Raw genomic sequence first — 23220 nt, 5'->3', positions numbered from 1 at the left:
GTCGGTGTGCTCGATCATACGAATTTACCGACATTCATATAGACAATATGACCTAACTTTGAAAAATTCTTGTGACGAAACTACATTTCGGAACACGTTAAAAATTGAATACTCAGAAAGCTGCATTATTAAGGTTTGATATATATTTTTTTCAAAAAAAAAGAAAAATATGCAGTCAAATCTGGCAGTTTTTTTACACACCCCTATGTTGAACAATTGATTGTTCAATTAACAGCATGTTTGGCAATTAAAAATTCATATATTAACAAATTTAGCTTTAGCATATACTTTATTTATAGTGGTTGTATAAAAGTTATATAATAGTTTTGTGTTTTAAGAGATATTCATCCCTATGCATATCGGTTTTTATGCGTAAATTGTCTCTCCTTTTTTTCTACCTTTTCTATCTCTTTCATAAGAAGAGTGATTTTTCTATTGTTCTAGTGTCACTGGAAATCCGACTGAATGTCAATACAGAAAAACTTAGTTTTGACATAACATCAAACTGGCTCAGTTATTGGTCGAATTCGGAATTAAGAGAAATGCAAGAGAATGACCAAAAGTTTTATATTGAACAATTTGTTACAATCTGATGAAAAACCCAAAAAGTCCGAAATTCAAAACAAATCAAAAGAAACAAAAATTCTTTATGGGTCATGGGAATCCTTGACCATTCAGAATAACGTGATATGTAAATTTTTTGAAAGAGAAAATCAGGGGCTTGTTTATCAATTTGTAGCTCCGGAACAGATACGAAATTTCATTTTCAACAGTTACATTGTACAAAATATTCAGCTCATTTTGGAAGAGACAAATAAAGGCAACAGTAGTATACCGCTGTTCAAAACTCATAAATCCATGGACAAAAAACAAAATCGGGGTAACAAACTAAAACCGAGGGAAACGCATTAAATATAAGAGGAGAACAACGACACAACACTCAAATGTAACACACACAGAAACGGACCAAGCATCAGACAAAATCCCACGAGAATAACAAATATAACATCAAAACCAAATACATGAATTTGGGATAGACAAGTACCGTGACACGTCTTATCGAAATGTGAAATTACACACAAAAATAAGAGAAATCAAACGACGCAACGTTAAAATGTAACACACACAGAAACGAACAATAATATAACAATGGCAATATTCCTGACTTGGTACAGGACATTTTTAAAGGAAAAAATGGTTGGTTGAACCTGGTTTTGTGGAATGCCAAACCTCGCACTTTAATGGCAATGTTAAATATAACATTGAAATGACAACATAATATTACAGGATTACAATACAAGTAAATAGGAGAACGTATTAGACAAAGAAACACATGATTAATGAATAACAAAAAGCATCAGGTTTAAAATTCAATACGTCAAAAACGCGCCTCGTCCACACAAGACTCACCAGTGACGCCCAGAAATAAAAGATCGAAAGCGAAAAAAAGTACAAAGTTGTACAGCACTGAAGATCAAAGTTGAAAAAGGCTGTGTCAAATACGGCTATGTTTTTATGCTTGGGATAAGAACATCCTTATTATTTAGAACAATTAATGCTATTGCAAACAGTAAATTTTATCAAATGAATATAACAGATATACATAATGAAACTGAAGTATTAACTCATTACAGAAAACAAACACGAATACATAATGCAAAGACCAACACAGAATAGACACACCCGACTCAGTCCAGGCCTCAACGCAGTAAATTGTGAAAATGACGTCACATACGATGGTGAAAAGGCATTAAAAATTACGTCACATTTGAATTTTATGAAATTTCTGAAAAAGCAGAAGAATGACGTCACATATGAAAAACTATCTCAAAAGTAAGATAGAATTAGGATTGATTAAAGATTATAATAGAACTAAATACGGATATTGCATTTAAACACAATGCATATTGCAATACTAATTAATAGCAATTAACTATAATATATTTATATCCAGTTTGTTATGAATCCAACTTCAAACGTAAATTATCGTACAGATTACGTTGACCAAAATTAAATCTAATAAATGACGGCGGTGATTAATTTGTCTTTCCATAACACATAAATATAATAGAAAAGACGTCAACACATTTGACAAAATCCGATGAGAATTACAAATATAACATTAAACATTTAAACTAAATACATGAAACACTTTAGATCTCTTTAAAAAAAGATTTTATTGGCCAAATATGTCAGATTCTATAAAGTTATGGATTAATAGTTGTGATATTTGTGCTAAAGGAAAACCTGGACCAGGGAAAGGGAAATCACCTTTGAAATCCAGTGTTTCTACATATCCTTTAGACAGAATAGCAATTGACATCATAGGTCCTTTGCCTATAACTACGGGTGGAAATGAATGCATAATGGTAGTGGAAGATTATTTCACTAAATGGACAGAATCTTATGCAATACCAAATCACCAAGCTCTTACAGTAGCTGGTAAACTTGTTACAGAATTCATTTTCAGATTTGGCTGTTCATTCCAAATTCATACAGATCAAGGCCGAGAATTTGAATCTGGCCTATTTGCCGCCATATGTGACAAATTAGGAATTGACAAAACTCGAACATGTCCATACAGACCCCAGTCTGAACGAAATGGTTGAACGTTTCAATCAAACTTTACAATCAATTCTACGTTTATTTGTTAATGGACATAGAAATGATTGGAACGATCACATTCCATTCATTAATATGGCATACAGAGCCACTCAACATGTGTTTGTGATAATGAATATAAAAGTTTTCAAAATAATCACTAAGAGATTTATGGCCATCTGTTGGGGCGGGTTATAAGTTATATGGTTCGCTATTGACCCCATACGGATCCATAGAGGGTTAGTAAAATCCATAGGGGGTGAGGCCCGAGGCCGAGTCCCCTATGAATTTTATTCACCCTCTATGGATCCGTAGGGGATCGGTAGTAATCGTATAACGAATTTATCGGACGCTGGACTTTTTCTGCGGCGTTTTGTTGAAAAATAAACAATGAAACACAACAACATTAATAGATGACGTCGCCATTACGGCTTCATGAACCCCATATGAAACTTACTAACCCCATACGGTCTCATAGGGGGTCACCACGTGACGGCGTTTAACCAATCACAACGTGATAATTCATCTGTGGTCCGATAATGTAATATAGAAGAATGTGGGAAAAAACTATTCTTCCGGTCATTTAACGAGTACAAGTCGCACTTTGGTAGAATACATAAAGAAAAGCTGACCTTATATACCTGTCAGATATGTGACTTGTCTAGAAGAAAATTACAGATACTGAAGAAACATCTTGTAAAGGACCACAAATGCTCTCAAGTTCGTTATAGGTGCATGGATGTACTTGTAACTAATACAACTTTCGTCGATCCAAAGGATTTTTGCCATATCGAGTCGGAGATGTAAATGAAAGGAAAGAAGCTAAACAAACGAGGGAAAAAGTTGATGAAAGAAAAATAAAAGCTAAGGAAGATGCTCAGGAAACGCGAAAACGATATGTGGAGTCGGGAAAGAAACCAAAAGTAGAGGACAAGTACTATAATTCGAGGGACGAACGTTTTATGTTTAATTTTGACAAGAATACTTTGACAAGGACAGTAATAAAAGCAAAGAAACATTGACATTAAGTGACCAATTTTTGTTTATATTCCTAATATACATTTATGGAATATTTTGATACATATTGTTTTTAATATTTTGATACATATTTATTGAATTTTTTTTATACATATTGAACATTTTGATATATTTTTTATATACATGTACTATTACGTTTACAGACTTTTTCGTTATTTTTGTTAGATAAAATGATGACATTCGATATTTAAGTGGGGAGGAATGTGGCAATATTGGAATTAAGAGTTATTTTGTTAGCTCCCTTGTTAGCTTGAGAGTATTTACATTTTATATAATTACAATTGTTTACATGAAAACTTTCACCTGTGTTTATGTACACAATAAATTGACTCCTTTTCTAAACCGGTTATTCATAGTTAAAGGTAAGATGGTGTTGGAAATTGGTTTAATTGCAAATCTAATTTCAAGAAAGTACCATTTGTTAAGTCATTTTGTTATTAATTATATACTGAATTCACATTATATACATTGTCCAGAATTCATACTTTCCTCGAAGATGATTATCAGTAATCATTACAGCCATGCTGTTTACTCTTACTGTTCTGGACCAATACTTCTCTTAAATGTTTTGGCATTATTTAGGGTTCAAACGCTAGGACTTGGGAATACAAGTTTAAATGATACATTTTAAAAGCCCCTACCTAAGGTAAGACATTTCCCCACTTTATTTTACTTCTGTATTGTTGTACAACTTACTGTCATAATATTAGAATATTTATTGTGTATTTTGGTATGAAATAAATATGATAGTTTAGGTTTTATTTCTTTAAGACTTCCTTTCCTAGAATGCTGGCTTATACTTGTCCAAATCCTTATTCGGTCAAGTATTAGCTTTGTCCTTCCAGAGAATTGTCCGTTATGTCGGTTGTTGTAGACACTTGTCCCCTAGTGTGACAAGGTGTCCATGGCATAACTGGTCTTCATAGTTTATGTAAAGGACCTGGGTTAATTTGGTTATTTCATGGCTGCGCTAGCATTAAGTAAAAAGGTATCCGGAAAACGTTACTTTTACTTGAATGTTAGATCAGTCCGTTCACACGTACACGTACCGACAAATTGTGTTAAAGCATGCGGAAGAATGTCTCAAGAACGTTTTGTAAACAAGTACTATAATTCGAGGGACGAACGTTTTATGTTTAATTTTGACAAGAATACTTTGACAAGGACAGTAATAAAAGCAAAGAAACATTGACATTAAGTGACCAATTTTTGTTTATATTCCTAATATACATTTATGGAATATTTTGATACATATTGTTTTTAATATTTTGATACAAATTTATTGAAATTTTTTTATACATATTGAACATTTTGATATATTTTTTATATACATGTACTATTACGTTTACAGACTTTTTCGTTATTTTTGTTAGATAAAATGATGACATTCGATCTTTAAGTGGGGAGGAATGTGGCAATATTGGAATTAAGAGTTATTTTGTTAGCTCCCTTGTTAGCTTGAGAGTATTTACATTTTATATAATTACAATTGTTTACATGAAAACTTTCACCTGTGTCTTGAATTGTGACTATTCCGGCAAGGACCGATAACTCTGTAATTGTTTTGCGGGAAAATATGAATGCCTACTCATATCTTTTAGAAAAATCGAATTTTAAAGAAGAGTATCCATCATGCACTTGCACTGCGATATTAGTTAGAATAGTAGGATAGAATGATAAACACATGGATGAAAATTAAGAAATAATTCACGTAAGCCATAAATTTGTTGTAAATTTACACACGGCCCAGGCCATGCGTAAATTTACAACAAATATATGGCTTCCATGCATTATTTCGATTCTAATAGGACAAATAAGTTCATTCAAATACTGAAGCGAATGTGGGTATGCCGTGTGTGTAGCTGTTCTTTTTAACTCCTTGTTAAATAAAGCTCATATATTCTCATAAATCTTTAGATTGCATTGTTTAGCTTTAATAACCGCTTAAAAAAATATGTTTAATTCTCAAACCCAATATTTGCGATTTTTAATTTACATGTTTTCTCGTAAACTACTGTTAAATCCAAAATTGACATTTCGTAACGAAGGAGTTGCCATGTTGACTCGCTGAAATCAGTAAAGATTCAAATAATGCAATAGAATAGAAAATAAAATAAAACCTACCTCAGAATTTCATTTTAATACAATATTATACGAACTTCGATGGTTACAAAATAGTTTTTATTTTGTGACATAAAATCGTAACATAAATATCAAGCTTATGTTCATCCCTTAATGAGCCCCTGATTGTGGAGAAAGTGTTCCATGACTGATGATGAAATTGACATTGCACAAAATATAGCTGTGTTACTATATTTAGGAAATAAACACAACTAGTTGCAGCATATTATTCTTTGTATTATGCATCTGAATAAGAATAACAGTTCTTTTGTCTTTTGTTTTATTACGATTTCTAACACAATAAAATCGGCAAAGCGTTTGCAAATACTAGGTTCAAATACATGTGGATTTACGTGGGAGGTATATTGTATATCCATTATTATGTATATCTCTGAGTCTGCGCTAAGTATAGATATATCGAGGTTTTCACACGGTGTTGTTTACAAAGCGAAAGAAGCACGTCATATAAGAATTATATATACATGTAACTGTTATATTAATATAATCTGGCAACAGTATATTTAACATATATGTTCCTGATATAATATATAACAACAAACCAGTATATACTGATTTGTATCACTGTAAGAAAATAGTTATTACGATGAGGTTGAACTTCCTGTCATTTATTTACCATCCACGCTCGAACGTGTCCCAGAAAAAAATTATATCTGTACATAAACCTCACTTTCAGGTATAGAGATGTGAATTTTTTTCTGAGACAAGTGCTTGGTCGGACCATCCAGAAGAACTTGCGGTCATCCGATGTTCAGTACTTCAGTACTTTGATTATGTTTCTGAACGACTATCCCCAACTAAACTTGGAACTCCAATCACGGAAAAAATAGGTTAAAACACGAATTTTTATGTGGAAAATGAAACGGCATATATATATAGAACACAGGTTTCCTCACTTGCTTTTCATTATGTGAATGTAATTTAAAGAGAAAAAAAAAACCCTCTAATAGATTAATTCTAATCTTCATAATTGTTCGAGGATAAAGAAATCAAGATTTTGTAATTATGAAGTTGATAGCCCAAGATTATTTAGTTATTCTCAAGATAACACGTTCTCTTCATCTTACACCTGCCTCAGGTAACATTTTACATGGTCAAATTATGGGGAGTTTAAGTTGAATCAATGCCAAGGTTGACTTTTACAATGAATTGTAACCACTGAAGAGTATACCACTCGCTGCATTTTAACTTGATTGTCGTATCATAAAACACTTGTGATACGACTATAACTTGCATAACAGAAGCTTGAGAAATCTACATGATCAAGTAGTTTCATTTTCATCTGGCATTCTCATTATAACTTTACCCCGGGACACATATCATAAACGTTTATTTACATATCGTGTGTATACTTATTGTAAAATCAGTGTATTGCGTGATGTGATTATTCGGACTTATAAATAACCACTTCAAAGGGTCAGTTACAATGAGGATTCCGAGGAATTTAAATATTTCAATACATCACGGAAGGAGTTGACTAACCTCAAAAATATTGTTTTCAAATTGTTAACATGGATAACGGAAGACAACGAGCCCATTCTGCTTCATCTCTTAAGTCTTTACATATTTACGGTCCGTCATCTAAGTGGACTAAACGACAGGCTCGAAGTACACCCGAACTTCGACTTTATATGCAACAATCAATGCTGAGTGGATTAAATACAACAGTACCTCAAAGTTTAATACCTCAGGATTTTGCCAAAACACACAAACCAAAGACACGACCATCAAAACGGAATAGATGTTGTAATGGGAACTTCTGTCGTTCTTGTTGCTCACTCCGATTGTTTTTGGTTTTCTGGCAGTTGATATTAGGAGCAGCAATCACAGCTATGTCATTCTACTTGTACTTTTATGTGTCCGATTCATTAAAGATTAGAGACACTCCATTCTGGGCTGGAATACCGGTAGGTATACCTAAAATATAAATTAAAGTAAAATTTGTTTAAAATATTTTAACTAGAAAAAAAACGCCGGACTAGTTTATCTGTATTCTGAAAGGTCACCCACCACCTGTTGTAATAATCTGTCCTATATATATTTCCCGACATATTTGTGTACGTTTACATAGTTAGGGACATAATAAATCATATACAGGTAAAAAAATATGACACATTTTATGCATACTTTTTACACTACATGTTACAACGGTCATGTTACAGTAATCTGAAGAGATTATAGTCGGTTTAACGTACGTTTTAATTCTGTAGGAAACCGGATACAGAGCATACAAAAGCTATGAAATAAAAGTGTCTGAGAATAATGATTAGTCCAGAAGCCATAGCATGAGAGGGAACTCGATACATCAGAAGGTGTTTGGTACTATTTGCTATTCGCCCTCTGCAACTTTTGACAATTCCCTTGAAATTTATGTTAATTGGTCCCTGATGAAAGAGAGTAAACTACTAAGTTAACCAGATAATTCAGGAGAATAAGTCATTAAAAGGAAAGGCAAAAAACTCCGATATGAGAAAGTGGGTTACAAATTTGATTATTAAGGGGGGGGGGGGGGGTTAAGAATTTTCCGGATTAATAATTTATTCTATAATCGAATGCTGATTTGTTTTTGTACGAAAAGTCATTTTTTTCTATTCTTACCAGGCCAAATTATTCAATTTCAGAATCCTCCTGTCCACTCCAGAGAAAAATGAATGATCGTCCCCTTAGATGAGGGTTTGGATGGGGTTAAATGATTAAAGAATAATACCCTTAAAAATGAAGATTAGAGAATAACGGGCAAAAAAATGAAGATTAGGGAAAAAAGGGGTTAATTTTTTGAAGATTAGAGAAAAAAGGGGTTAATTTTTTAAAGATTAGAGAAGAAGAAAGGGGTGAAAATTAAATGTTTACAGAATAACAGACCCCGTCCAGACCCTCTTAGATACTTTAGTTTTTTACACCCATTTTTTTAAAGAAAACTTTTGACTGAAACAATGTGAAAGTGCTGCCTCTGTTGATTATGTTGAATGCGTTCTATTTATTTGTGAACGGCAAATAAAGTTGTCCCATTATTTACTTAGCATAATTTTTGTGCATGATTTCTAAAACAATGCTTAGTCACGAATTTATGTTAATTCAATGTTATATTAATTCTGTTAATTATTGTGTTTAATATCAAATAAAACTCCTTAACATATGGTATAACTTATCTCCGAGATTGAAGGCTTATTGATCATGTTGATGTACTACAAAAACATTTCAGGACATTATTTTGCAATATAAAACATGTACATTGAGACTTATTTATACACTATTTTATATTTTTAGACAGAAAAACTTAGCGTGAACATGAAAATAAAATTAGGTGAAAATGTAACATTTACCAGAATTAACTTTTTGCAAATATATGATATTATTAGTCGACTTTCTTATTTCCAACTGATTTTTATAGTTTGTCCTTTGTTATATGTTCCATCACTTTCTCAAGGTTTGGGGGAAAGTTGTGCACTTACACAAACTTATTTAACCCCGCATTAATATAAATGTGCCTGTCCCAAGTCAGAATCCTGTTATTCTCATAGTTACAAAAATGTAAAGTTGACGTTCTGATACATATGGTTAGATTCGCGCCATTTGGACTCTGTTTGGTAACTGTCTCATTGGCAATCCTTTCACATATCCTTATTTCATATATTACAATAAATTGATTGGTTAGCAGTGGCGGATCCAGAAATTTTCATAAGTGGGGGCCCACTGACTGACCTAAGAGGGGGCCCGCTCCAGTCACGCTTCAGTGATTCCCTATATAAGCAACCAAATTTTTTCCCAAAAAGGGGGGGCCCGGGCCCCCTGCCCCCCCCTAAATCCGCCTCTGGTTAGGAGGGGGAGGTATGACATCGATTTGATGTTAATTATCAGGAGAAAGCAATATCCCGACCCATGATATACTGGTAAATACATTTTATTCTGATTTCGTTAGCTCGAATGAGTGTGTCTAATATATATATCTGGTGAACAGTACTCCTTTTGCCATTTAGGTTCATGGCAGCCCGGATACTGAATATCTATGCAACACTCATTTGGATATACTGCACTCGTTGACCGGATATGTATATCAAATAAATCAAAGGACACTGCTTTAAAAGTCATTGGTAAGAAAGAATGAAAGTATGTTTGAGACTGAATAGGTTTTTAAATAATACAGATATTAATATAAAATTGAAGTAGAATATTTTCTGTTATCCATCCCCTTTGTAGACCAGTTATTCCTTTCGAAATTTTTGTGTCAAAATGCATATACTCAAACAAAAAAATCGAAATCCGAAAAAAACATATTATAGTGCATGCCTCTTTGTCGTTACATAACTTCCAGCGTGTTGCAAGTATCTCATAAGAAGACAAACATATCATTATTACTACACACCAGTCACGTAGAGAGTCGATAAACTTAACCATTTTGTATATAGATAACCTGCAAGATTCCTTAAAACATGGCATATCGGATTCTGAGAGTATAGATATCCGTTGTTACATCAAAATTACTGAAAACAGCTATATTATCACGGATGGGATAATTTATTAATAATATATATATAGCTGTCCGTTTTCAAGTTTTAAAATTGCAAGAAATTCTGAATATTCTATGGGAATTTGATGAAAACTTATTTGCATTTTGTTTCTTGACTTGTAATAAGAATTGAGGTTTGCAATGAATTTAAATGGTATAATCTAACTAAGGAATCAAGAAGTCATGGTAATATACGATTTACAAAGAAGAAATATGTAGTCATTGTTTTCGTCTCTATTGATTTTTGACTTACTTACAAAGGAAAGAATTCTGAATTCTTTTGTCAGCTCGATATTTTTTAGCTGCAGGGTGTACTCCTTGGGAAAACCGATGATACAAGAATCTTGAATAGATTAAAAAAAGTAGAGCATACTGTCAATACAGTGTGTACTCTCGTAACCATGCTGATTAAAGTTACTTTATATTATTTTAAATCAGTCATACATTTTTAAGAAATTACCTATAAAAATCTATTATCTATACTATTGAATTGTATACTAGTAGCCTGTCATCCTAGCACAGCACTATCAAGCAGTGATCGATCCAGTATCTCCGAATTGGGATATTTTCTAAAAAAAATTGGCGTTTTCTGTAGGAAAGGAAGATTGTTTCAAAGACAAATTTAGGAAGTTCAAAACACTACATTTATACGTCATATCACAAATATTTCCGACTTTGTATGGTTTCAGATGAGTTGCGGCTCGATTAATGAAATCGGTCCCTTCCTTTAGTTGAATAGATACCAAATCTGGAGAACAACTCAAAATTTAACTTGAACAACTGATTTTTTTTTTAACAATAACATAAAGCATGCACAGTAACTTGGCACTAGGTGTTGCAATATCAATATAGGAGATTTTGTTCACCTTCACACTGCCGGTTGGGCCTGAAATGTTATCTAACAATTTGTCGTGTTAATCTTTTATGTAAAATTTATATATTTGCTACATTGCAGTACACTTCATGCATGTATCTTTCAATTGCTGTCTTTTCCATCTGTAACTATTTCCTGACGGCTTGTTTTTCAACATTTATATATAAAAAAAAAGAACAACATGCATGATTGCCAATAAGACAACTATCAACCACTGTTACAGTTAATTGACGCACGACCTTCAATAATGAAAAAAAAAACCTAATACTGTTCAGTTGACTATCATGAACATCCCCGACATGAAAAATGTGAAAAAATTCAAACGAAAAACTAACCGGGCTTAATTTATAACAAAACATTTTACGAAAAACAAATGTGACCGACATGACTGTCAAGTACGCACGTGTATGTATAGATATATACACCTTAAAATTACGATATTTTCTTCTAGTCTCTTTTGTTGAATCTAACAGCTAGCTACACACGGTTCTAGTTTATAATATTGTATCTTACATTTAACTACACATGATTGTATGTTAAGAATATGAAACAAATCGCCGTAAGGATCTGGGTGTATCTATATAACATTATAGTCATATCCACATTGTAGTTTAACCATTTTGATTAAGTTATTAAAATATTATATCTGTATTGTAGATAAAACAAAATGAGTTTCTGTTTTGTAGATATGAATAAATACAGGCCATGTGCAATCTTCATAACAAATCTGTTAGTCTCAATTGACTGAAAACAGAACTCGAACTAGAATTAAATTTCTTTTCAGATAATTTGTCTGATACTTACCATAGAACCATAGGGGTTTGACCTTTCTAAACAATAAACTTTTGAGCAGGCAATTTGAACGCAAACCTTGGCGCCTATAAAATGTAGTTTATTGTCTTATATAATTATGTTGTTTTAAAAAGGGCGATGGGTTTCTTTGCCTGGAAATACTTTTCCCTCCCCGCATTTTCTTCGTTAATGTTGAAACATATATATAAGAACCAGCTGACTGCTGAATGGCTGCTCGCGTATTAGTTTTTACTATAATTTATTTCTGTCATCGCATGAGAAAACATGAATCTAAAAAGGAATAAGTAAGAATGATGCTACGATCGTAGTACGATTTAAAGTTTTACTTCCAATCCGGAGTCTTGCAAGAACAACAACTGATGCGTTCAGATGTGGATGCTTTCAGCTGAATGAGACAACTGTCCGCCGAGTCTAAAGAACGACGATGTATATATGTTACAGTGAATTTGTATAAGTAGTGATTATGTAGAATCACTGGCCAGTTTAGGGATTATATATAATCACTAAATTTTTTAAACTTAAACAATGAACAAAACTGATACTGTACACTAAACTATAAAAAGCTCCGCTATGAAAAAACGTGAACAATAAAAAAAGATGAAACCAACAGACCAAATCGGCTAGTTTATCCTAAAAAAATAAAGAAAAATAAAAAGGAATACAATAGCTAAAGACACAGCGTTACAGGCGTATGCACGCAAAAGAAGCAGGGGCTATATATCCAGTCTGTAAGCGATAAACCAAACTCTAATTTAAACCTGGAAAGTTGACGTCGATAAACCAACTCTAGATTTAAACCTGGGAAGTTGACGTAACAGTAGGCCTATGTAGCTTTAGAGCAGATTGTGAAAAAAAAAGGAAAAATATTACATCCTCATTTCGGCTCAAAGTAAAATAAAACACAACAAAAAGACTAAAACTAAATAGACCACAATTTATTTAATAGCAAAATTTATAAATCATGTTTTCACATAATTAATCATCAAATAGTTCACCTCCTCCGGATTTCGTGTAAAGACGTCATAAACAGCCTGAGACAACCATGACCTTGTGCATTTCCGAACGTCGTATTGATAAGATGTAGGACAATGAGTGTTCAAGTCTGTAAAACAATGTAGTTTCAATTTATTATAATGTAATCGAAGCTAGTACTAATGAAGACAACATTCAAAGATCGTACGTTCTACAGTGTTAAATTGATAATCTTTTCAAATTATCAATAACTTTACGGGCTCTACAAGCACAACACCTTTGAAAAAACGCAAAACAAACCTAAAGACATGTCGTTCACATAGGTCTCTATGCATCTTCAACATTGTAGACTATCATTATTGTTTACAGTTTCTCACTATCTTATTTGGTCTTTGCCTAAAACACAAAATAGTGCTAACAACACAGTCGTCATTTAAGGTCAATCACTCCGATCTACTTATACTTTTTTTTACCTGATTGCAGATATTGTCTTGTTGATCAATTCTGTAAGTTAGAGTTTCTATCTGTCTCTTGTTATTTACAAGATAATAGGCAAACACGCAAAAAGTGGTGAAAATCGTCATTAAAGATTGATTGATTTTTGGTTGCTTAACGTTCAGTGGCAAATATTCCATGCATGTTCGGGACGAGAACATGTTAACAGTAAATACAATAGGTAGGTCTTGTAATAAAAGAGGCCATCTGGGATGACGGTCGGGGAAATTTGGACTGCTAGTGTTTATTGGATAGGGTCATAAGTTTGCCTTGCAACAGGCCACTTACGGATCCCCAAAAGGTTCTTGCAAGTGTTCTTAGTGTACGTGCAAACAGCGTGGCACGATGCATCGGATTTAAGGGCATACGATACAGTTTTCATCCCGTATTTACATTTTGATCAAAATTTCCATAGACTATTTTTTACCTGATAAAATCAAATATGTTATAAAAAATATACCTTCATGTGCTACTTTTTGAGTAAAATAAGGTCGAAATTTTGTATCTTTGCTCAAAATTCGGATTTGTGGCCGTATTTTCCCTTTCGAAAGAAATACATAACTTTGTTGTTTTGAAAGATAAACACAAATTGTTTTTTTTGTGAAATAATTTGTAATTTCTGTATTTTATAAGTATCCTAAAAATTTATAACATTTTTTATTCAGAAATAACTCATATTTATTCAATGTTCATGAATGTAGAAAAAAACATATTTTTTTGCTGTATATTTATCCAATTTAAAAAAAAATGCACTATTTACGTTTTCATGAAATTTGGCACAAATAATCTTGTCGCGTAATCAAACCAAATGGCTTTTTAAAAAAGAGGGGTCAATGAACTCGTTTTCAAGTTAAATAAGTTTCTATTCCCCAGTCACTGTTGGGGTCGTCATTAAAGAGCAATAACTTCCATTACCAGTAGGCAGAAGAGTTCTACCATAATCCTTATTTGTAGATCTTGTCTTCCTCTTCAATTTTGCTATTAAAGGTTCTATCTATTTATTGTTGTTTTAAAGAGTTGATACAAAATGGATAAAACGATGGGTATAAATCGTCATAAAGGGCAATAACTCTATAGGGAGAAGCTATGAACTGATGATTCCTTCATTTGACTTATTTGAACATTTTTTCTTGTTGGTTATTTCTGTTTAAATTTTCTCTTTCGATTATAATCTTTAATAGGAATAAGAATTTTATAAGTCTAAAATCCAAATAATAGGATTGTTACTAAAATACAAAACAAAAACTAAAACAAACAGACAGACAGGCATTTTAATTACAAAACGATAGACATTAAACACTACAAACATGTAGCATTGAAAGAATAAAAATATAGATTATTAGTATTAATTATAATACTATTTTAAATCTTCAAGATAAAAGGCAAAAATGGGAAAAAAGAAGTGTTATTTTAAGGCAAAATGTCAGATTTTTCTCTTTTCAAACCGGTTTTTAAAATAATGGACAAAAGTTAACTTGTATTTTACCCCTTAGTTTTTTTAGCCATGTCGACCATCTTTTTTGGCAGGCGGGGTAATTACACACTTTTTTTAAAACCAAGATTTCCCCAATGATGATTGTTCCAAGTTTGGTTAGTTTTGGCTCAGAAGTTTCAGAGGAAATGGTCTTTGTAAAAAAACGGACGATGGACGCCAAGTACATTGTAATAGGAAAAGTTTACATGGCCCTTCAGGTCAGGTGAAGTAATAAAAATGTAAAATCCCGTTTGTGAAAAGGTTTCTACGGGTATAGTCAAACTCTTTGAATCAAATCTTTTTACATGTGTATATATAAAATGATTTAATAAAGGGTCAATTAGTTTATGGTAACGAAACCATAATTACCCTGTTAAACATAGATTATATTGATTGAATCGTCCCTACATATATTGCCATGTCCTGAAAGGGGGGATAAAAGACTTGGATATATGAATGGGGTGTTTATGAAATCTATGCAGCGCATCTGTATCCAATATCTTATGTTGCCTGAGCTCCATTCCCGAATGAATTCAGGAAATTTATACAGCATTAGAATCAGTCGAAAGAAATGCCTCATCAAATAGTTATCAAAAGTACCAGGATTATAATTTAGTACGCCAGACGCGCGTTTCGTCTACATAAGACTCATCAGTGACGCTCATATCAAAATATTTATAAAGCCAAACAAGTACAAAGTTGAAGAGCATTGAGGATCCAAAATTCCAAAAAGTTGTGCCAAATACGGCTAAGGTAATCTATGCCTGGGATAAGAAAATCCTTAGTTTTACGAATAATTCAAAGTTTTGTAAACAGGAAATTTATAAAAATGACCACATTATTGATATTCATGTCAACACCGAAGTGTTGACTACTGGGCTGGTGATACCCTCGGGGACGAAACGTCCACCAGCAGTGGCATCGACCCAGTGGTGTAAATAGTTATCAAAAGTACCAGGATTATAATTTAGTACGCCAGACGCGCGTTTCGTCTACATAAGACTCATCAGTGACGCTCATATCAATATTTATAAAGCCAAACAAGTACAAAGTTGAAAACATCTCATTCCACGTAAAATTTTTATTGATTAGTAGTCTAACCGAAATAACAAAAATCTAGCAAAAGGACAAATATTTCTTATTATATATTGTCTATTTAAAGTCAGTTCCGTTTTACAATTTTTGAAGCTATAATAACATACACATACACACATAATCAAACGTAAACACACTAATGTATAAACTTTTTTAAAGTACGACTTTTAACTTCTTCATTTCAAAAGAAAATAGATATAGAGTAAACTTCAATGAACCAGCAAATGCACAGATAAATAAAAACTTGTTTAGTCAAGACATCAGAAGAAGATGTATTATATTTAGATCTATTCAGGACCTCTGAATGGCCTGTCACGTATATGAGCGTACTATTATATCCGTAGTATAGTCATATCTATAAGCTAAACACGTATTCATATTACAAAATGTACTTATCTTAACAATAAGAGATATAAATATGCATATGGTTGTCGATGTTCTTTGGTTGTATAAAAAAAAGTGGATTTAAATCGTTTTCGTGCACATTTTCAATGCGTTATTTATATGTTGTCTCTTTCAGTTATTTGTAGCAGGTGCACTAGGGATATACGTTTGTGCAAATGACTATGAAAACTACATAGGTAGCTCGAAAAACTTTGCATTAAAGGTAGGAATTACATCTAAAAAGGTTAGATTTATAAAATATGAAGCGTTACACATTTAAAGAAATGAAAATGAAAAAAAAAAAAACACAAAATTTATGAACGTTAAAGCAACTGGGCACACCTAATACAAAATGCTATTTACAGCGGATTCCATTGAGTGTGTAGCGAAAGGTTATATCTTTGGTGAGCTTGCTTTGTTAGCTGAACCGTGAAGTCATTATTTTGTCAGGTATACCACCTCCTTTCGATGTAGCATAGTTCAACAAACAGAACGATTGGTTTTCTGTCTATTTTTAAGGTTTATGTACCCTTCTGTAGCCATTTTTGTACGAATTTTTCAAACCTCAATTGTATCAAAACTAAAGATATAATAAATGATAGAGATAGGCCATTTAGTACATGTTCCAAGGGGAAACTTGATGCAAAGCATTATTTTTTACTGTTTCATTGCATTTGATAGAAAAAGAGGACTTTGTGGCAAATAAATCAAGATTTTTATAGAAAATCCACAGCCTTTAATACAGAGATTTTTGTTATAAAATTTGAAACATAAATTACTCACTTGATTTTCTATGATGTGCTAGTGTTTATTTTTTACAAAAAGTTCTAAGTAACCTGTAAATTCCAAAACACCTCGTGCTGAGTCACTAAAGTCGAGCGCACCCTAAAAGGTGTACTTGATTTTGGCCATATTTATACTTGTCTTAACCAATAACTACATTTATAAACTTGTTTTAAGGAAATCAATGCTAGCACTGCATGCAATAATCCTATATCTATCAGTCATCAAATTGCCAAATATGAGAGTACAAGGATAAAGGCTGTGGATTTTCTATAAAAATCTTGATTTATTTGCCACAAAGTCCTCTTTTTCTATTAAATGCAATGGAACAGTAAAAAATAATGCTTTGCATCAAGTTTCCCCTTGGAATATGTACAAAATGGCCTATCTCTATTATTCATAATATCTGTAGTTTTGATACAACTGAAGTTTGAAAAGTTCGTACAAAAATGGCTACAGAAGGGTACATAAACCTTAAAGTAGCCTGTAGTTTACCCTACCTAACAATGACTTCATGGATCAGCTAACAAGCAAGCTAACCAGAGATATTACCTTTGGCTACACTCAATGGAGTCCGCTGTAAAGCTAGTTATAAAAAATACGGGTTAAATTATGTCCTCTTACGCACAGGCACTTGTCTCAGAATTGTTTTTCCTATATACCTTAATATATCAAGGTATAATATAGAATTTTTTTTTAGACAAGTGCCTGTGCTCTTACGAATGGCATTTGATAGAAAAGAGAGGTTTTGTAGCAAATAAGGCCAAGTAGATTATCGTTATAAAATTCTAAACATAGATTACTCACGTGTTTGTCCATGATGTGTTAGCGTTTATTGTCTACAAAAAGTCCAAAACAACCTGTACAATCCTCGTGCGGAGTCATTTAAGTCGAATGCGCACTAGAAGGTGTACTTGTATAATTATAAAAATAAGAAGATGTTGTATGATTGCCAATGAGACAACACTCGAGATCAAATGACACGGAAATTAACAACTATATGTTAACCGTTGAATGAGTCCATATTATTACTAGTTCTAGCTATCTTTATTAATATATTTGTTTTAGGGAAATCATTGCTATCACTGCATGCTATAACTATACATCTTAAGTTATCTTAAGTAAAAACTTTCAGTTGATATTAACTAGAATTCACCTACTAACTGCAAACAAAGTGGTTTACTTATATGTATAAGATAAGAAATGTTGACCTTCATTTTGCCATACATAGTAAGACAATATGACATCTGATTACAAAGTTAGTTATTTTCAATATTATTTTTATAACATAAGTATTTTAATAGCAAAACACATAGAATACAATATTTGCAAAAAGATTGTAGCACATTTTGTGTAAGATGTTAGATTTGTCTCGGTTTAGTAAGATTTTAAATTTGGTAAATTAGTTATGATAACATCCTATAATATAAAAATCTTCAAGTTTCAAATGAGCACAGAGGAGGTGATATTTTAGATCACTATTCTCATTTCTTAAATACTTTTGAAAAAACAAATATTAATTGAAATGAGACGTGATAAGTAATATTGAAGGCAAATGTTGATGGTAGCGACACGAATTCAGTTTGCAGCGAGAGACAAAATCATTCTGCTAGTAATTCTGAATCAACGCAGACTTGCGAAAGAGAAATAACTCTATCTAAAAAAAAACGCGCTCCCAAACATCAGCTTTTCAAATGTTTTTTCCCGGGATTTTCGATATTTCTCGAAATTAAAAGACATTTCTTATCATTTTCCACGATTATGTCCAGTGCAATTACTAAAATTTAGTGTCTCATTGACTGAAAAAAAAACTCAAAATGTCGGAGTATGCGCTAAGTAAAGTTGTATGGAGAATTTGATCACGCTGTTGTTTACAAAGCCAAAGTAGCACGTCATATTATATTTAGTTTTTAATTTGAAGATGCAAGGATTTGAATTGTAAGTCTTACTATACAAATCCTTGGGAGATGTAAGTGTTAATTGCATCATTGGTAGTTCTTTTTAGTATACTTATTTCCATCATTTTTTTTTAAATTTGGAAATAAAGAAAAAGCTAACCCTCGAACATAAGACCTTCAGTTAGCTATCGGGTTTTAAAACAATGAAATCAGATTAAAGTGATAACACAGATAAAATACAGGAAAGACCATGATTTAAAGATAGTAGTTTGCTCGAATTTTAATAAGATAATCAAAGCAGTTATTGTCTTTTTATTTATTTTCAGGGATGCTGTTTTGTTCTTACGGTAATCTGCATATTTGTTTGCCTGGTTGCAAGTACATTCCCTCTCATTCATATTGTGAAAATGTACAAATACCACCATTGTGAAAATCTGAATAATGACTGTCTATGTTACGGATCTCCAGATCCTCTATCCAGACTATTCACGTACCGAGAACTGGGCAACTGTGACACCTTATATTGTTTGGTTAAGATATTCTTTATTGTAGAAAGTGGATTGTGTGCTTTAGGAAGTGGCATATCTTTTTGGTTTGCAATTTTACTTTGGAAATCGAAATATGGGGGGATATACTCTGGAATAAGATACTCCTTCAGTTCGCACACAAATGGAAATATCGACCATGTTTGATAAAAGTCTTACTATGAAAAATATATCAGATTTGTACAATCTAGTCATTAAGTTTGAAAATAAGACCGCACCGGTGAACCAACAACATAATGCGATACACATGTCTGTTTGTATTCAATCTTCTTTACAGTAGGATTTAACAATTGATATCTATACTGAAACTTCCATTGTACCGGAAAGTTAAGTTTGAACAGTATTTCACAATGTAAATGGGTCATTTTCAAACAATGTCGAATTTTGAAATTGAAAAATTTATTAAAAGTTACTTATTCAAACAACCCTCTTCATAAGCAAATCAAAACAAACAGTACTTTAAAAACAACATATTAAAAGATGCAATCTTATTGATGTCATACAAGAATATCTTGAAACATTTTTTGATCGGTGGTACAATATTTTGTCTCTCCTGTTACCATTTTCAAAAGAAATTTTGGGTTATTAAGAAAAGGTTTAGATAAAATGTTAAGCTTGTTTTACGTAGCCAATTAGATGGTTTTCAAGAGAATAAACTTCTATATATATTCATTCTGTAAAATAACAGATTATTTTTCAATTTTCCAGGTTATACTGAAAAATGCCTCACAAATTGGTTTTCAAAGGTTGTAAAAATTACCACCAGTAATGCAAGTCTAAGATAGCAATTTATATGGTTCGGCATCTTTTCACCCTTTCAAATAAACCCAACATCAAGTAAATCCCTCATAAGTTAGTTTATTTTTCTCTTTATTTCATTGGTAACAGGAACGTACGTTTATGATATATCACTATATAAAAGTCTATCCTGTTACCGATATCAGTATTGCACTTGCAAATGCTAATTGGGAAGATAAAGACGTTATAACCAACGAAATATTTCATTCCTTTTGCACCTATATGTTAAAGATAAAAAAAAGTTAACGACGTTTTTGTCTACTATTGTCTATCCTGTTACTGTAACCATAGTAACCATAGTAACAGGATATACATATCAGGATAGACAAATTTCTTCGTTTTTGATTGCTCTTGTGAAATAACTACTCCCTTTGGTGAAGTGATAATGGTTTTCTATTGTGAATTTGGTTTTCAACACGTTATTGCACTTTTTACCAGCACACTGTTGGTGTAATTAATCAAAATTGTTGGTAACAGCATAGACATGAAAAAAGTACCCTCTATTTTTTTCACTAAATGTCTTGAAATTTCTTTTCTGTACACTGCCGTTCAAGAAACGTGGCGTTTTAAATGTAAAGATTACTTTGCACTTTTGAAATCAACACTGACTAATTCAATATTCATAGGGAGAAAAATTTAAGTAGCGGTAACAGGATGGACTGATTGAATTTAGTTTGTAGATAATATGTTAAATACAATGATAAGATAAAAAAGCTACGATTTTTCGTTAGAGTAATAATTAACGTTCTTAAAAAGTCCCTTTTACAGATATCAAGGTGATCAGAAAATCGGAAAACAATCATTTGAAATGTGTTTTTCTGACACTGTACGCACACAAATACACCCAAAATCGGACTTAAATACAGTTTAATCTTATCATAATAGATGTAAGATGTGTTTATTACCAATTTTCTGAATCATAAATTCGACAAGCTTTCGTTTAAAACATTCCAACTGAAATTTCCACTAGAAATACAAATTTTAGCATGGGTGTACTGAAAATTCGATATTTTTTGAAAATGACCCAAATCATTTCTAAGTAAATCAGTAATCGACAGAACGGTTATTATTAAATGGGCACAATTGTAAGAAAAAAATATACCTTATATATTTTCAGTATAACTTTATTCTTGTTTGATGTGTGCATGAGCTCAATGTTTACGAGACACTCGCGCGGCAACCAAAGAAATACATAATAATATAAAGACATCACGTTAATCGAATAAATTGTCAGTGGATTTACATACCTTGCCCAACATTTGTTAAGATAATATATATATATATATGTATACACGTATTTTTCCGGACATAAGACAATGCCTAGATCCGATACCAGCAAGAAATCTCGACGATAAAACCATAAAAATAGCGACAACTATTGGGGTGATTCATAATAGACACATGTACATTATGACTACGTTAACATAATTTTGAAATAACTCAACCTCCTTTTCCCAAAGCACAAAGAAAGGTTGACATTGTTTTGCAAAAAATAACAAAAGGAAACAATACATTGGATTACAAGAGTGCACACACTGAAATGTCTCGCCTTCTTTACTAATCATTGATGTTATGTTGATACTCCTAAATATAAAGCTTTATTACGACTGTCACATAAACTTAACATGAACCATGAAAATGAGGTCAAGGTCAGTTGAACCATATGCCAGACAGACATGTACAGCTAACAATGCTTCCATACAACAAATATAGTTGACCTATTGCTTATAGTTTAAGAAAATAGACCAAGACACAAAAACTTAACACTGAGCAATGAACTGTGAAAACCAGGTCAAGGTCAAATAAAACCTGCACGACTGACATATAGATCATAAAATATTTCAATACACCAAATATAGTTGACCTATGACATAAAGTATTAGATAAAAAGACCAAAACTCAAAAACTTAACTTTGACCACTGAACCATGAAAATGAGGTCAAGGTCAGATGACATCTGCCCGCTAGACATGTACACATTACAATCATTCCATACAACAAATATAGTAAACCTATTGCATAAAGTATGAAAAAAACAGACCAAAACACAAGAACTTAACTATAACCACTGAACCATAAAAATGAGGTCAAGGTCAGATGACATCTGCCCGCTAGACATGTACATCTTACAATCATTCCATACAACAAATATAGTAAACCTATTGCATAAAGTATGAGAAAAACAGACCAAAACACAAAAACTTAACTATAACCACTGAACCATGAAAATGAGGTCAAGGTCAGATGACACCTGCCAGTTGGACATGTACACCTTACAGTCCTTCCATACACCGAATATACTAGACCTATTGCTTATAGTATCTGAGATATGGACTTGACCACCAAAACTTAACCTTGTTCACTGATCCATGAAATGAGGTCGACGTCAAGTGAAAACTATCTGACGGGCATGAGGACCTTGCAAGGTACGCACATACTAAATATAGTTATCCTATTACTTACAGTAAGAGAGAATTTAACATTACAAAAAATCTGAACTTTTTTTTCAAGTGGTCACTGAACCATGAAAATGAGGTCAAGGACAATGGACATGTGACTGACGGAAACTTCGTAACATGAGGCATCTATATACAAAATATGAAGCATCCAGGTCTTCCACCTTCTAAAATATATAGCTTTTAAGAAGTGAGCTAACACCGCCGCCGCCGCCGCCGCCGCCGTAGCCGCCGCCGCCGGATCACTATCCCTATGTCGAGCTTTCTGCAACAAAAGTTGCAGGCTCGACAAAAAATAGTGTTACTTCCGAGACAAATGCGGCTAACAAATAATTATTGTTACTACCGA

At 32.5% G+C, this 23220-nt stretch overlaps 1 protein-coding gene across 1 annotated transcript; it reads left to right on the top strand.

Annotated features, from left to right (window-relative positions):
- The first annotated feature begins 7289 nt into the window (after nt 1-7289).
- LOC143079669 (sarcospan-like) lies at nt 7290-21532 on the top strand. The gene is made up of 3 exons (XM_076255146.1): nt 7290-7685; nt 16529-16615; nt 19400-21532. Exons 1-3 carry the CDS (start codon nt 7290-7292, stop codon nt 19763-19765), a joined length of 849 nt encoding a protein of 282 aa, XP_076111261.1. The 3' UTR covers nt 19766-21532.
- The last annotated feature ends 1688 nt before the right edge of the window (nt 21533-23220 follow it).

The sequence above is a fragment of the Mytilus galloprovincialis genome, chromosome 1 (assembly GCF_965363235.1).
Source record: "Mytilus galloprovincialis chromosome 1, xbMytGall1.hap1.1, whole genome shotgun sequence".
NCBI classification, from domain to species: domain Eukaryota; kingdom Metazoa; phylum Mollusca; class Bivalvia; order Mytilida; family Mytilidae; genus Mytilus; species Mytilus galloprovincialis.
This window is presented reverse-complemented; position numbering and strand designations above follow the sequence as displayed.